We start from the raw sequence: 17141 nt of genomic DNA on the forward strand, positions 1-17141 counted from the left end.
AGAAATCAGTCATTGTCCGCTCGGATAATCCTATAAAATGGGTATCTAAAGGTATTCGAATTTGTAGTAAACGACAACGTCAACTTTTATGGCAAAGACGAAAAAGACCTACAGACGAGAATAAATTAACTCTAAAAATATATACAAAGAAATTTAGAAAAATCATTAAGTTAACCCAAAGAGTTCAAAATAACTATCTCATAAACAATTCTAAAAATAAATCTAAAACCTCTTGGCAAATAATTAATAATCACAAAAAAATCCCAGAACCTATTTCACAAATAACAAACCACAACGTAACAATAACTAATCCTAAACAAATTGCAGAAAATTTTAATAATTTCTTTATTGACCAAGTATCAGAAATTCCTAGAACTTCAAATGAGTATAAACCTATGATACAAAATAATCCACACTCTATGTTCATGCCCCCAGTAACACCTCAGGATGTAATAAGCGTTATAAAATCCCTTAAAAACACAAAAAGTACTGGTTATGATGGTATTCCAACACAAACCATAAAATTTGTTTCAAATGTAATTGCTGAACCTCTTAGCCATATTATTAATAGCAGTATTACAGCTGGTATCTTCCCAAAAAAATTGAAATCAGTTATAGTTAAACCAATATACAAATCTGGCTGTAGAAAAGACATGACTAATTATAGACCAATAACACTTATTCCTATCTTCTCTAAAGTTATTGAAAAAATAATATATAGAGCTATTTATAATTTTCTAACAAAATACAATTTACTCTGTGAAGAGCAACACGGTTTTAGAAAAAACACAAGTATTAATATGGCCATTTTTAATTTAATAAAACAAGTAATGATAAATGTAGATAAAAAAATCCCTATATGTTCAATATATACGGATATGTCTAAAGCCTTTGATCGGGTGAGCCATGATTTACTATTGAAAAAACTTAACGCCTATGGTATCAGAGGCAACGTCCTTAGTTTAATCCAGTCATATCTTTGTGGTCGTCAACAATATACTGAAATTTTAAATGTTTGTAGTAATTCCAAATTTGAAGAAAAATACGTATCGTCTTCCAGAATAATTAAATACGGTGTACCTCAGGGAAGTGTATTAGGACCTCTTTTATTTTTGGTGTACATCAACGACCTCCCACGTCACGTCAACCATCCAATGATCCTATTTGCAGACGATAGCACAGCACTAATAAAATGTATAAAAAAAGAATCATATGAAGATGATGTCAATAATACACTAAAAACTATAATCAACTGGTTAAATAATAACAACCTTTTGATAAATATAAATAAGACCAAAATAATGCACTTTCATCAAAGATCACTCCCTGATACCCTAAATATTCATTTTAAAGGAACATCTATTGAAGAGGTAAATAAAACAAAATTTTTAGGTATTCATATAGACAGCCAACTGACATGGAAGACACATGCTGATCACATATGTCAGAAATTAAGTTCATCTGCCTATGTACTATTTAACCTATCTAAAAAAGTAAATGTGAAAACTGTTTTGATTGCCTACCATGGGTTAGTAGCTTCTGTACTAAGATTTGCTGTAATATTCTGGGGCAACTGCAGCGAAAGGGACGCAGTCTTCAAAGCCCAAAAACGCTGTATAAGATCCATCTTCAACATTAAAATAACGGACAGTTGTCTACCTTTTTTCAGATTGTATAATTTAATGACTTTCCCATGCATATATATTTTCAAAGTATGTTTATTTGTTAAAATTAACTCTCATTTATTTCCTACATTAAACGAAACCAGGAATAGAACAGTCAGCTTAAGATCGCAATATAAATATCTGCTTCATACAGGTACATATAAAACCGCATTATTAAATAAAAAAATTATTGGTATAGCACCTGTAATTTATAACAAATTGCCAAATAATATAAAAGAAGAGCCTGTAAGATTATTTAAAAAATATTTAACTAATTTCCTGATACAGAAATCTTACTACTCCGTATCAGATTTTCTGCAAGATAACATAAATATTTGTGTACTTTTGTAAGCGTACTTCACCAGTTTATATAATGTTTTTAATATTATTTAGTTAGTAAGTTTATTATTAAGTTTTTGTTATCTATATCTATATCTATACTTCTATACTAATATATAAAGCTGAAGAGTTTGTTTGTTTGTTTGTTTGAACGCGCTAATCTCAGGAACTACTGGTTCGATTTGAAAAATTCTTTTTGTGTTGAATAGACCATTTATCACGGAAGGCTATAGGCTATATAACATTACGCTGCGACTAATAGGAGCGAGATTGAGTATCGAGACTATCGAGACCTCGATACGATTTCGATAGTGACGTCATACTAACGTAAGTAAGGAGGGACAACATTGAACGAAGGATCGTAAAATTGATTGAACGTTTCGTTAAAAAACTATAACGTATTTTGTTCGTAGTGATTTCACTGCCTTTAAAACTTTAAAACCATTAAATATTGATGCCTTACAACGAACCAGTAATAAAAGTTAATATTAATTTAAAATAAATGGTGTATTTAATTAATATAATACTGAAACTTTGTTTATTTTGAAACTGTGTTCCTAAACGAACGACATGACATTTGTGCCGCGAAGCTCATTCAAGGACAACTTTGTTTTGAAGTTAAAACTCGTATTACTTTACATCTAAAAGTGTTAACGAGGTTTACAATCGCAGTTACAAAACCACTGAAGTTTAGAAAATGAGAACCAGCCACCCACAATACACAATTATGGTGGAATTCATGGAAAAGTAAGTAAATTTCATTTAATATGTTGTAAAAAAACTTTAATGAAATGGCTGCAATCACAAACGTATGAAGATGTGGAAAACTTACTCGTAACTCTAAAGTGATTTAATTTATCGAAATTCTGTACCCAGACCCAGCATACCTTTAAATACCTTAGTTTTCCTTTTAAATAAAAATTACAATACTCATGCGCTAGGATGTTGGCAAACTATCACTATAGTTAAATCAGTATACATAATTATCAATCAATATATTTTTGCCAATCAAATAAAGTTGGAATATACACTATTGTGAACTTTTGAGCATACATATTTTTTACCTACAAATACATAAGCATAAACTGTTTTCCTAAAATTTAACCTTTTTCTTTGTATTAGGTACTTTAGTAACATTTATTGTATCAAAACAAATTCATGCTCTTCTAATATTAAAAAAAAACATATAATAATATTTTTTTTAAATATTTTAATAATAGCAAATAATTTTTATAATAGCAAAATTACTTTAAATTTATCTACTAATATTTAATTCAAACATTCGCATTTCATATACTTACTCATGTAACTATCTTACTCATTATTGTATTAAAAATAAATGTGCCGAAGTTCATAGTCTTTGTGTTCAATATACGTTGTTTGTGTGTTTGTTGTAAAAATGACGGTATTATTGAAAAATACAGGTTGTTAAAATAACTCCTCACTGTACTATGATTAAGTTATAAAGAACTTGTTTTTATATTTTTACCCACAAATACAAATTGTAAAAGTTTGTATGATTAAGTTAATTAAGAATATTCGATTAAAGTAAAAACTACTGTTGAAATAACGGAGTAATGTACATGTTCGTGTGTTGTTTCATGGGAAGTACTAGCGTCTAAGATACAGGCTCGGCCTAGTTTAGACGTTAGTGTTCACTCAGACCAGTGCTTGTGGAATTGTATTATCGGTTTAAGATTATTGTGTATGTGTGTTTTGGTTGCAATAAAGGTTATTTTTATTTTATTTTTTTTATTTTATGTTATTGTAAACATACCAGTTGATAAATGATATTTTAATGGAAAATTTAAATATACATATTATTATGAATCAAAAGGTAGTGTATTTATACAATTGGGTCATAAAAAATGGTAAGCTAAATTGATAGTTCTTTAACAAATTTGAATCAAATTGAAATAAACTTCCATGGGGTATGTATTTAATTTATGATATTTATGTAGGTCTAAAATTAAGTGTATACCAGATAGAATGGGAGACAGTCGTTTAATTATAAAATTATTTAAATTATTATAGGCATGGAGACTTGTCTAAACCCAGCGGAGGCCCTCGTGGGAGACACTACGTACAGCTAAAATGGAAGGAGCTGTCGGATATGCTCAATAGTGATGGCACAGGCGACTCTAGAACAGAGGAAAAGTGGCGAAAGGTATGTCTCAAATCTTTATCCATGGTTATAGTTTCATCTCACAAGTAGAAATTCATTGCATGCATTTTATGTTGGCGTTGGGCATCCTTCTCTATTATTGGTGTGGTGTTTTTTATTCATATTAAGGTTTGGAGTGATTTCAAAAACAACGTGAAACGAAAGTGGGCCAAAATAAATAGGTCAGCTCATGGTACAGGTGGTGGGCCTGCGCTTCAATTAACATTAACCGACTTAGAAACCAGGGCTATGAATATAATTGGGGTGCAGGCTGCTACTGGAATGCCCATACAAGAAGCTGGCTTCATACAGGTGTGATTAATAATTTTTCTTTGTAACATTTAAAATGAGTTTAGTTTCAATTTTTGATGCACATAATTATACAGTCACAAGCAAAGATAATTATGTTTATTTAAATAGTTACTAAAATTATAGTTTTTACCTCAGACTGATATAAGTCAAGTGTTCAACTTTTGGATTGTGTACTCATCATATTGCTCATGACTGTACATATAGTATATTTTCATAGAAATACAATAAGCTTGGTAACCATTGAAGAATTATGTAAATATGATATTCCTAAACGGGACTGAATGTGGTCAAAAGTTTTCTCTATGAGAAGGACCTACCTCTTTATAAATCCCCAGAATAACAAAAAAGGGTCACCACTTAAGCTCTTTTTTGTTAGTATAGTTACACTTAAAATTCTTTTGCAGTGGTGCATGACTTAATCTCATGCTTTTGTTTTTGCCACATTATTTATTTGAATTATGATGCTTGTTAGTCTCTTGAAGTTTGATGTTATCTGCATTATTGATTATCCTCAAGAGCAGACTTTTGATAAAAAAATAAACATAAGTAGTAGTTAGCACTGCTTTGAAACATATGATGTGTGTTCCCTAATGTAATTTTTTTATGAAAATTAGGTTGATGTTGAGGAGGAAGAGAGCTTGTCAGGTACTCATCTACAAGAAACAAACACAAAAACAATAAATGAAGTTATTGTTGATGACATACCTATAAAACTAACACCCGTTGCTGACGGTTGGTATATTTTTAATTTAAATACTTTAGATTACCTTTTGAGTTTGAAATAACTAGTACTAAATGAATTATAATTCAATCATTAAAACTAACACATTAAGTCGAGATAACTACCTAAATGCCCATCATTTTGCCAGATACTTAGAATACTCCGGGAACAAGTAGCCAACGCTCAATCGCTCCACCTCCACCTCCCGCGCATCCACTACCACCTTCAATAGCTTCAATGGACACACATTGGAAGCCGCCGAAGAAAAAGAAGAAAGCCGACGATGAAATTTTAAAAGTATTTAAGGAGTGTGAGGGGTCCGCAAGGCAGTATGAAAGAGAGCGTGATCGAGTTGCGGAAGAATTAGAAAGAGAGAGGATTAGACAGCGTGATGTAGAGCTGCAGTTGCAAGCTAAATGGCTGGATTTTTTTTTTGAAGCTTTGAAGGTATTGGATGCATATTTGGCGAATAAAAGTGAATAAAATCGGACATTATTTGTTTCGCCAAATATGCAACTAATAGTAAGTTATTTGGTTAGGCTTATTGTTTTGTTTGTTTATTGTTATTAAGTTTTATTTGTGTATGTAGATAAAGATTAGCTTAATAAATAACTTAGACAATATATTATTTTAAGGTCTTTTAATTATATTTCATAGAGAAATACTTTTTATTAAATAGTGGAATAGTATCTGGAAATTTTAATTTATCACAAAAGAAAAACCATTTCTACATTCAAAAACCATTTACTAAAACTTGGCTGCAAAACAGCTCTTTATGACCGTCAAAAATTCAAATTAAAATAACAGCACATGTACAGTCTCTTAGCGACAACACCGTTCTATAAAATACAATATAGAGCTTAAAAGTAACAACACGAAAATACAAACAAAAAACAATTAGCTAAGACCTAACACTCTGTGCAATGAGTTTAAAATTACAAATAAAGAAAAAATAGTACAGACAGAGTTCTCATACAATTATTCTCTTATGACATATGGTAACACAAAACCTAAAAAATGCAAAATTAAATTAATTATTAACAATGTGTAGTCTATTGATTCTATCCACTAATATTTGTCTTAGTGTTCTACCGCGAATCAAATCATCTCTAGAACCATGGTCGCGAAGAGGTTCTTCTGAAGAAACTGCTGATATTCCTAATTCTAAAGAATCTATGACATCTTCTTCAGGATCGGGCACCATAAAATCTATCGCTAAGTTGTGTAGAACGCTACATGCCATAATTATAGTTGCACATCTTTCGGGGGTGTAGTGTAATGTCCGGTCCTTACAAAGGCATCTCCACCTATTTTTAAGTCTACCAAATGTATTTTCTATTACAACTCTGGCTTTCCCATGGATGGTATTATATTTTGCCTCTGGCGTACCTTCAGCAGCATCTGGGATTGGTGTCATCATCCAAGGCCTCTGTGGATATCCAGAATCACCTGGATTTTTTTTTATTTAAAGAATAAGTTATTAAAAAAAATCTGTAAATTTTAATTACTGGAACTTGCCTGCTGCCCTAAGTATTTTGCAACATATCTTTTTCTAATTGGTTAATACATTTTTACCTACCTAAAAACCAAACTTGTTCATTATTTTTATTTATGTCCTGGATATATCTATTGGCTTGACTATTTTCCCAAATAAATGCGTCGTGGGTAGCACCTCCATATTTTGCATTAACATTAATAATTCGGCATTCACTGTCACATATCTGAAATGTAAAAATGTGGATGAAGATGCAACTGTACAACATAATTATTGTAATTAATTAATTGTTAGGCCATCGGTGCTGAGTGAGGTATATTAAAATTTAATATCTCACCATTTGCACATTCAGTGAGTAGAAATGCTTTCTGCAATAAAATAAATGCTCAATGTCTCTTTTTGGAGTGAATATATGAAAATGAGACCCATCTATGCATCCTATTACTCCAGGGATGCCAAATTTTGTATAAAATCTGTAAATAAAGGATTTTTTGTAATTTAATCTATTATTTAATTTCGCTATTCAATACAGTCCACTCAATTTGTGCAAACTTAGTTATTATAATTTGATTACTACTTACTTGTTTTTTATAATATTACGCTGCTCTAGCGTCGCAGGAAATTTTATAAAGTAATTTAATATTGAGGGGGTTACAAGGGCGTCAGTAACCTGTCTCACATATTTACTAACTGTGGTTTGCCCTAAACATTTAGCCATTCCTACTATTCTTTGGTAGGAGCCTGTAGCATAAAATGATAAAGCACACAGTACCTAGAAATACAAATAATAAATGAATATGTGTTTAAAAAATATTATATCCATTAAATATGTAGAGCACCCATAAAAATGTACCTATTGGTTAAAATTTTGGGTAAATTCAAGTATTTACTACACTTACTTTATGTTCCAGGCTGATCCTTTTACTTGGTCTTAGACTAGATTTGACCCTTAATTCGCGACATAAATGCAAAAATGCTTCCTTACTGAGACGAAATCTATTTCTAAATTCTGTATCGCTTAGATATTGCACGTTAATATTGGCTATATTTTTTCTGAGGAGAGCTCTCCTCGAGATTTCTCTGACATTACAATAGTACATTAATAAACCAACTTATTTTCTATTTATCTACATAAAGTATTGTAGTAGATGACTCACCTAGTTTCTCTTCGTACATTTCCACTTTCAACAATCAATCGCGCCGCAAGATAATGGTACAACGTCGATGGGTGCTTCTTGTTAATCTAAGCATTTTTCAGCAAAATTCGGTCACACAATCACTTAATTACTATTTAAATCTTCCAAGAAACTCTGACGAAAGTTTTGTCACTGTCAAATTTAAAGTGAATAAACTTTCGTAAAACTCGCAAGCCAGCCTTCGACAATCACGATACGATACGTCAATTTATACCTTCGTGCTTCCTATCTCCATACAAACGACTCAAGGTTACGATAGTTACGTTACGAATACGATACGAAACTTACTTGACTTATGTTCGTGCTCACAAATTTAGTTCATATTACGCACACTAGAGGCGCTGTTCATGTTTCCATACAAAACGCTCACGTTAACGATACGAATACTTTTCGCAAGATGTTCGTGCTAGGGGTACAGGCCTGTCTACAAAAAATGCTATATTGGGACTTAAGCACGCTCTGAAATACTACACAGACCGCAGAACAACTGTTTACGCATGCTTCCTTGACCTGTCGAGTGCTTTTGATCTGGTTTCCTACGATATTCTCTGGAAAAAAACTTAATGACACCCAGGTACCATTAGAAGTGATTAACATTCTTAAATATTGGTATGGGAACCAGATCAACTGCGTTGGATGGGCTGGGTCGTATTCTAGTCCTTATGGACTGGAGTGTGGAGTCAGACAAGGGGGACTAAGTTCTCCTACACTGTTCAATGTGTACGTTGACCAACTGATTGTGGAGTTGAGCAGCACCAGAGTCGGATGCTATATTGATGGAATATGCGTAAACAACTTAAGTTATGCTGATGACATGATGCTGCTCAGTGCCTCAATATGTGGTCTAAGGAGACTAGTTAGCACCTGTGAGGCCTTTGCCGAAGCACACAGTCTCATGTATAATGTAAAAAAGAGTGTCGTAATGGTCTTTAATGGTGGAAATCCCTTAGAAACGATACCTCCTGTCAGACTAAGGGGTGTGTCCTTAACTAGAGTACCAATTCAAGTACCTTGGGCATGTGTTGACATCTACCATGGCAGATGATGATGACATTGAACGGGAGCGAAGGGCGCTGTCGGTGAGGGCTAATATGATTGTCCGCAGGTTTGCGAGGGCCTCTAAGGATGTAAAAATTACACTCTTTAGAGCCTACTTCACCTCATTCTACACCTGCAGCCTGTGGGTAAATTTTACCCAAAAATCGCACAGCGCCCTTCGCGTCTAGTACGATTCGCTACTGTAGCGCATCGGCTATGTTCGCTGAAATGAGAGTGGATTGTTTCTATGCCATGATAAGAAAAAGATGTGCATCTCTGGTGCGCCGGGTGCGGGCCAGCTCCAATAGCATCCTGGGCATGATTGCGGTTAGGCTGGATAGCCATATATTGAATCGTTGCTCCAGGATTTCATCGGGAATAATGAAGTAACGGTTCAGTAATAAATGTTGTTATTTTATTACATACCCATAAATTGTGCATTACTAACATAGAATTAAGTTAATATTGTTACTAACCCATTGAGTCTTGTTACTTTAAATAAAGATTTATTATTATTATTATTATTTACAAAAAATATACTCGTAATGTAACACAAGTTAATGTTATGGTTTTCTTAGTGATGAGTAAAGTACATCTCTATGAGTTCAATCCATACTTCCATACTTAATCATATTATTATAAATGTGAAAGTATCTCCGTCTGTCTGTATCGCTTTCACGCCAAAACTACTGAACCAATCGCAATGAAATTTGATACATAGATTGTTTAGAGCCTGAGGAAGGACATAGGCTACTTTTCAACTGGAAAAGGGTTGTACCTAAGTAAGGTAAATGTTGTGGAGCTAGTGGACTGTATATTTTGAAGGTTTCTGTTTCGGTTTTCTTTCTTGTTCTTATTCTTCAATAAAACTCATACGTTATCCAGTATACATTTATTGCACAAGTTTCGAGTGATTGGGGTCCATTCACAGGAAACGACTGATCGTCGACGTCTGTGAACGACTGCTCGATAGAGGCTACCATGAGCGACTAACGCGAGCGACTGCCTTAGGGTCTATTCACAGGGAACGACAATCGTCGACTTCTGTGAATGACTGCTCGATAGAGGCTACCATGAGCGACTAACGCGAGCGACTGCCTTGAAGTCTATTCACAGGGAACGACGATCGTCGACTTCTGTGAAAGACTGCTCGTTAGCTACTACCATGAGTTACTAATGCGAGCGACTGTCCTTGAGCTACTCTTGCGAGTGACTGTCCTTGAGCTACTCTTGCGAGTGACTGTCCTTGAGCTACTCTTGCGAGTGACTGTCCTTGACCGCTCTGAGGCCTCCTTTTATAGGCGACAACGGCCAATCAGGACGCTTGAATTTCCATACGGCCCCGGCAACCAATCAGAGAGCCGGATTCATTCTGACTTCTAAAATTCGTGCCGTATGCAAACTCTCGTTACTTAATCTATACAATTTATAGTTATCCTACTTTCAATAAGGTTTTAAAACAACTTAATCAATTTTATATCTAGTAAAAGTAGTCCTTGTTGCCGGTGAAGCCCGATTTACAATTTGTTCACCGGCAGCGCCATCTAGTGTAATATTTACAAACTATGCTTGAGTTAAATCAACTCGGCGTCCGTAACAGCTCTCCCCCCGGCGCAGCCTGCGTAGCCTCTTCCTTCTTCAGCAGGACGACGAGTTTCCCGACGGGGCGTCGGAAAGTCCCGGTCCTCGTCCGCACCTCGACGACTCTGATGCTGCCGTCCGGTCCGCTGTGCGTACGCTCGACGACTCCCATCGGCCACGTGTTACGTGGCAACGTGCTGTCGACGATGAGGACTACGTCGCCGGTCTGTACGGGTCGTGCGTTGTTTCGTGGCTCGCCGCGTGGGATCAGAGTGGGAAGATACTCGTGAACCCATCTCCTCCAAAAGTGGTCGGCGAGCGCCTGGCTGACTCGCCAGGTCCTTCGGTCGGCTTCGTTGCAGGGTCCCGTCGTCGGCAGTCCGCCCGACGAGCCCAACAGGAAGTGGTTCGGTGTCAGCGCTTCCGGATCGCTTGGGTTCACGCTGACATGAGTTAGAGGTCGAGCGTTGATCGAAAACTCGGCCTCGGTCAGCAGGGTCAGCAACACTTCCTCTGCCGGCGCCTTCTCGCGGAGCGTCACACTCAGCGCGGTTTTCACAGAGCGTACCATACGCTCCCAAGCACCGCCTTGGTTGGGCGCACCAGGAGGAATGAAGCGCCACTCCATCCGATGCAGCAGTCCCTCGTCTCGCAAGGCAGGCGCCCACTCGGCGTAGGCGATGCGCAGCTCTTGGTCGGCCCCACGGAAGTTGGTTGCGTTGTCGCTGTACATTAGTCGAGGCCAGCCTCGTCGCGCAGCCATTCGTCTCAGCGCCATGATGGCCGAGTCGGTGGACAGCGACGCGACGAGTTCGAGGTGTACAGCGCGGCAGGTAAGGCACGTGAAGAGTGCACCCCATCTCTTCTCTCGGCGGCGCCCCACCTTGACCATCATGGGCCCGAAGTAGTCCACTCCGCAGTTGGTGAACGGGCGGTGGAAAGGGTCAAGGCGGGCGCGTGGCAGGTCTCCTGTGGCTGGCGTTCGTGGCGTAGCTCGACGCCGTCTGCAGAACGCACAGCTCCTCTCCACGGCGCGTACTGTGGGTCTAATATGAATTATCCAGTAGCGCTGACGCAAGTCGTTCGTCACGCGCTCTCTATTTGCGTGGCCTGCAGCGCAGTGCTCCTTCTCTACCAACAACTTGGTCAGCGGATGGCGGCCGTCCAATATGACAGGTCGCTTGGTCTCTGTCGGCGCGAGGGAGGCTTCAATCCGGCCCCTCACTCGCATGACTCCGTCTTCAAGCACGGGGTCTAGCTTGTATAAGCGACTTCCTCTGGCGAGCGGTCGAGCCGATCGTATTCTGTTTAGCTCGTCCCCGAAGCTATCTTCTTGAGCTCGCCGTATTAGCTCGGTCTCGGCGCGTTGGATATGACGGTGTTCCAACTTCGTCGCTCTCCGTCGGCAGATGTCAGTGAACGCCAGCACTCTCGCTGTGGCCCTCACTAACGTCTCGTATTTCGAGAAGCGGGCAGGATCGGGTAGCCAGCTCTCGGTCGTTGGACCGTCGGTGATATGTAACACCTCCTGGTCCTGTTCTTCATCGCATGGTCCTTTCTGGGGCCATTGCTCTTCTGGCAGGTGTAGAAAGCCGGGGCCCATGAACCATCGGTCGGTCGCGCAGATCGGCGCGTTGGTAAGTCGTGTGGCGTCGTCGGCTACGTTGAGGTCTGTAGGTAGCCAACGCCACTCCTCCTTAGCGGTAAGCTCACTGATCTCACCCAGCCGGTGCGCGACGAATGGCGTGTAGCGTCGCGCGTCGTTTTGAATCCAATGTACTACTGTAGAGGAGTCTGTCCAATACACTGTTCGGGTTATTCTTATTCGGTGTTCCTTACGAATGGTATCGGCGAGTCTAGCTCCGATGACTGCTGCTTGCAGCTCCAGCCTAGGAATCGTCTGCGTCCTCTTCGGTGCCACTTTAGCCTTGGCGGCGACTAACACGACGCTCACGGTTCCGTTACAGTTTTCATGTCGCCAATAGGCGACGGTCGCGTAAGCCTGTTCGCTTGCGTCACATAGAACGTGTAATTCTAGGTCTTCATATTTTCTCGGGGCGTAGCACCTGGGCAGTCGGATTTGTGCGATAGTTCCGAGTTGAGCAAGCCATGCTGCGAAGAGCTCGTTCTCTCCCTCCGGTATCGGCTCGTCCCAGGTGATTTGAAGGCGCCACAAACTCTGGAGGACTATCTTCGCTCGGACGGTGTAGTGGCTCAGCAGTCCGAGAGGGTCGTAGATCGACATCACGGCGCTGAGTGCTTCTCGTTTGGTCGGCGCACGTATTCGATCTCGTACGGCGGACGGAACTCGGTTCATGGCCGTGTTGAAGCCGAGCTCGTCCCGTGCGGCGCACCAGTACAGTCCGAGTATTTTATTCGTCGTGCCTTCTCCTCCCAGCTGCGTAGGTGTGGCGGCGCGCAGCTCTTGTGGTACGTCGGTCAGTACTGTCGCGTCGCTGGCGCTCCATCCTCGCAGAGTGAAACCGGCGACTGCGTGTACCTTACGTATCTCTTCTATCGCTTTCGTTGCTTCCTCTGCGGTGTCATAACTGATAACTAAGTCGTCCATATAATGGCTCCTTTTTATGGCATCCAATGCACGTGGGTATTCAGTCTTGTGCATGTCTGCGTTATAATCACGCACGTAGTGAGCCATATATGGTGAGCTGGCCGCGCCGAAAATCATGCTGGTCATCTTGTAACGGCGCGGAGGCTCTGTTCTGTTGTCGCCTCGCCACAGGAATTGCTGCGCCGGTTGGTCTTCCGGTCGGATCTTAATGCGCAGGAACATTTCCTGTATGTCGGCGGTGACGGCTATCGCCTTCTCCCGGAACCTGTATATTATTCCCGGGAGTGACAGCAACAAGTCCGGGCCTTCCAGAAGCCTATCGTTCAAGCACACGCCGTGGCTTCTCGCCGCAGCGTCGAACACTAGCCGTTGCTTGCCTGGCTTATTCGGATTCTTCACAGCGAAGTGAGGTAGGTACCAGCAAACGGCGCTTCTTACTTCTGTACCATCGCATGGCACTGCGTATCCTTTTTCTAGCAAATTATTTATTTGCGTGCTGTATTGCTCGGCGAAGTCAGGCGCGGCGTCCATCTTCTTTTCAATCGCCTTCAGTCGGCGCAGCGCGGCGTTATAACTCGGTGGCATGGTGACGTCATCGTATTTCCACGGCAGTCCGACCTCGTAGCCACCGTCGATCTTCTTAATAGTTTTCTTGACTATAGCGGTTGCTCGTTGGTCGGTCTCGCGCACGCGTGGTCCTTTTTTGACGCCGAGCGCTTCTATTTTAAAATGTGCTTCCACCAAGTCGTGAAGCTGCTGATCGTAATCAACAATGTGTAGCACATTGTCTTGGTTCACGGTGATGGCTTTTCTCGGCGCCGTCCCGTGTATCACCCAGCCGAGTTGCGTACGTGATGCCGCTGGTTGATTCGGCCCGCCGACTCGGAGCTCTCGGGACACAATGGGGAGTGCATTGTGTCCCGAGAGCTCTGAGTGGTCTGTCCCCACTAGAAGTCCTGGGCGTGTCAGTTCATAGCATACTTCGTTCTTAGGGAGGTCACGCAGGTGTTCGTACTCTAGGACGGTGTCGGGAATCGACTGTCGGTGAAGCTTCAGGTTCTTCATGGTTCGCGCATGAAGCTTATGCGACGCGCTGTCCTTTCTTACGCCCTTCACTCGTACTTCGACGATTCGACTTTTCTGCTCCTGCGAGGACATGTTGACCCCCTGGATACGTAATGGGAGCATCGAACCTTCAGCGCCGATGCTCGTGGCCAGGTCCTCATCGATGAGAGTAACGGTGGCTCCCTCGTCGAAGAGCGCGAGTGTTTTCACCTCCCCCCGTGGACCCGCGATGACTACCGGACACATCTTCAGCATAACGGTCTTTGGGCCGGTGGCTGTTCGGGTAGCCACTGACATGACCGCCTCCTTGTCCGCAGGCTCCGTGGGTGTTCTTTGAGTCACCGACTTGTCCTCGGGTGACTCTGCTCTCTCTTGGTGTAAGGTAACATGATGAGGTCGGCGGCACTGGTCTACACCGCACGACCTTGCCTTGCAATTGATGCGCCTGTGCTTGCGTTGGGCGCACTTGAAACAAATTTTATGTAGCTTTACAATTTCCCAGCGTTGATTAACGTTCATCGCCTTGTACTTCGGGCACTGAGTCAGCACGTGAGTCTGTCTGCAGCAGGGGCATTGATAGTCTTCTTCGCTCGTACTGTAGACCGCGTTTGTTTTCTTCTTCCACGTCACGGCTGGCCTGGTCTCCTTTCTTGCTGTTGCAGGGGCGGTACTGGTCGGCGGGGCGTAAGTATAACGTAACGCCCTGTCCGCCTCGCGCATCAAGAATCGCGACAACAGCACGACCTCGGGCTCTGCTGCGCCTTCGTTGTCGCAGGCGAAGTCGCACCACCGTGATCGCAGATGTGGACTCAGCTTTTCGAGTATTTCCCTTGTTAGTAAAGGGTTGTACAGATAACCTCTTCTGTCTATGGTATTAAGTACGCAGATCGTGTTCTGTACTTTTATAGCGAAGCTATTTAGATCGCTGGCCGATGCACTTGGCTTTGGCATTTTCTTCATTTCTTCCAGCGCCTTGTCTATTATTACTTCTGGTCGGCCGAAGCACTGCTCCAATGTTTTAATTATGGTGTCAGGTTCGGTGGCCGCGTGCAGAAGTGCTGCCACAGCTTCTCTCGCCTCTCCCTTGAGGCAACTTCTCAACCGCTGCAGGTTCTCTGATGGCGACACACAGTACATTTTCGTTGTGTCGTAGTAGGCTGCTTTGAACGGCAGCCACTCGCTGACGGCACCGGAGAAAGTGGGAAGGTCTGTATGGCGTATTCGTGGTCTAGCCATCTTCTCAAGTGTCGCTGCTAGCTGCTCGATACTATTCCTCGCCTTAGTCGGCGTAGGTGACCTTCGGTGCGGCGCGTCGGAACGCTGTTGCATTCGTTCCTCGCGAGTTTCTGTGTCACGGCCCCCCTCCCCCCGTGACTCAAGAGGGTTGGTGCGTAGCCACTGACCCACTCTATATTGCTGGCATTCTTCCTGCATTGGATCGTGAATGCTTTCTTGATCATCTTGGATCACTGATACCTCGGCAGCCAATCTCTTCTTCACTAAGTCTGCCTCGAGTTCCAGTTCCTTTCGGCGAATGTTCGCCAACTTTTCTGCTGCCTCCAATTCGGCTAGCCGTAGCCGCGTCGTCGCACTGGTGGTGGACCTCACTGACCGCGGCGGCGATCGGGTAGGTCGTCGCTCAGACGATGGTCCCGCCGTCGCGACGTGCGTGGTCGTCGTAGGTCCGGTCATACTCTCCGCCTGTGGCGACGCCGGAGGGTTAAGCGACACTCGTCGTAAGCGCTCCCGTTCGATTCGTTCCGCTTCCCGGCGACGAACTGACACCAGCAATTCTTCGTCCCTTCGTTCTAGGGCCCGCCGTTGCTCTTCCAACTCAGCCAAGTCACTTTGACTGCGGGTGACGACCATTTTGTTCCGTAAATGGCTGGCACAGTGACTTGTTGGAAAGTTCTCGACGCACGTAGAATTGCAGGTCGTAACCGGTTCGGACTTCTTCGTGCTCCCAGTCGCAGATTCTTCAAACCTCGGATCCGGCTCGAAGGACCAGAAAAGACTGTTGTGGAGCTAGTGGACTGTATATTTTGAAGGTTTCTGTTTCGGTTTTCTTTCTTGTTCTTATTCTTCAATAAAACTCATACGTTATCCAGTATACATTTATTGCACAAGTTTCGAGTGATTGGGGTCCATTCACAGGAAACGACTGATCGTCGACGTCTGTGAACGACTGCTCGATAGAGGCTACCATGAGCGACTAACGCGAGCGACTGCCTTAGGGTCTATTCACAGGGAACGACAATCGTCGACTTCTGTGAATGACTGCTCGATAGAGGCTACCATGAGCGACTAACGCGAGCGACTGCCTTGAAGTCTATTCACAGGGAACGACGATCGTCGACTTCTGTGAAAGACTGCTCGTTAGCTACTACCATGAGTTACTAATGCGAGCGACTGTCCTTGAGCTACTCTTGCGAGTGACTGTCCTTGAGCTACTCTTGCGAGTGACTGTCCTTGAGCTACTCTTGCGAGTGACTGTCCTTGACCGCTCTGAGGCCTCCTTTTATAGGCGACAACGGCCAATCAGGACGCTTGAATTTCCATACGGCCCCGGCAACCAATCAGAGAGCCGGATTCATTCTGACTTCTAAAATTCGTGCCGTATGCAAACTCTCGTTACTTAATCTATACAATTTATAGTTATCCTACTTTCAATAAGGTTTTAAAACAACTTAATCAATTTTATATCTAGTAAAAGTAGTCCTTGTTGCCGGTGAAGCCCGATTTACAATTTGTTCACCGGCAGCGCCATCTAGTGTAATATTTACAAACTATGCTTGAGTTAAATCAACTCGGCGTCCGTAACAGTAAAGTAGTAAGGTAAAAAGTTTCCGGCCTGAACTATAAAATGAAGGATAAATCGTCCCCCTTAATTTCAATACACTTTTCGCATCGCTTTATTGACATTTCAATTCCTTTAAAAAAATAGTCTGAAGTTTTATCTTCAAAGTGTGCTAAAACCGCGGGCTTCATCTCTTCATC

General features: G+C 41.8%; 3 protein-coding genes across 3 annotated transcripts; 1 reads left to right on the top strand and 2 right to left on the bottom strand.

Moving 5' to 3' along the window:
- Positions 1-2588: 2588 nt before the first annotated feature.
- Positions 2589-5285, top strand: LOC113508219. Its single transcript, XM_026891173.1, has 3 exons — positions 2589-2750; positions 4038-4170; positions 5094-5285. Exons 1-3 carry the CDS (start codon positions 2701-2703, stop codon positions 5262-5264), a joined length of 354 nt encoding a protein of 117 aa, XP_026746974.1. The 5' UTR covers positions 2589-2700; the 3' UTR covers positions 5265-5285.
- A 940-nt stretch (positions 5286-6225) lies between these two features.
- Positions 6226-8289, bottom strand: LOC113508220 (putative nuclease HARBI1). The gene is made up of 6 exons (XM_026891174.1): positions 7853-8289; positions 7595-7775; positions 7277-7467; positions 7033-7168; positions 6780-6921; positions 6226-6649 (listed from the first exon to the last, which is right to left on the bottom strand). Exons 3-6 carry the CDS (start codon positions 7411-7413, stop codon positions 6231-6233), a joined length of 834 nt encoding a protein of 277 aa, XP_026746975.1. The 5' UTR covers positions 7414-7467; positions 7595-7775; positions 7853-8289; the 3' UTR covers positions 6226-6230.
- Positions 8290-10508: 2219 nt separating this feature from the next.
- On the bottom strand, positions 10509-16013 carry LOC113508223. Its single transcript, XM_026891177.1, has one exon. It carries the CDS (start codon positions 16011-16013, stop codon positions 10509-10511), a length of 5505 nt encoding a protein of 1834 aa, XP_026746978.1.
- Positions 16014-17141: the final 1128 nt, after the last annotated feature.

The sequence above is a fragment of the Trichoplusia ni genome, unplaced genomic scaffold, assembly GCF_003590095.1.
Source record: "Trichoplusia ni isolate ovarian cell line Hi5 unplaced genomic scaffold, tn1 tig00004132, whole genome shotgun sequence".
NCBI lineage: Eukaryota > Metazoa > Arthropoda > Insecta > Lepidoptera > Noctuidae > Trichoplusia > Trichoplusia ni.

Bases quoted from the DNA above. Each gene is read 5' to 3' on its own strand.
- LOC113508219 (XM_026891173.1), top strand. From the start codon at position 2,701: ATGAGAACCAGCCACCCACAATACACAATTATGGTGGAATTCATGGAA. The intron at 2,751-4,037 runs GTAAGTAAATTT...AAATTATTATAG, and splicing joins ATGGTGGAATTCATGGAAAA to GCATGGAGACTTGTCTAAAC. The intron at 4,171-5,093 runs GTATGTCTCAAA...TATGAAAATTAG, and splicing joins CAGAGGAAAAGTGGCGAAAG to GTTGATGTTGAGGAGGAAGA.
- LOC113508220 (XM_026891174.1), bottom strand. From the start codon at position 7,413: ATGGCTAAATGTTTAGGGCAAACCACAGTTAGTAAATATGTGAGACAG. The intron at 6,922-7,032 runs GTGAGATATTAA...TTTACATTTCAG, and splicing joins ACTCACTGAATGTGCAAATG to ATATGTGACAGTGAATGCCG. The intron at 6,650-6,779 runs GTAGGTAAAAAT...AAAAAAATCCAG, and splicing joins TGAACAAGTTTGGTTTTTAG to GTGATTCTGGATATCCACAG.
- LOC113508223 (XM_026891177.1), bottom strand. From the start codon at position 16,013: ATGGTCGTCACCCGCAGTCAAAGTGACTTGGCTGAGTTGGAAGAGCAA.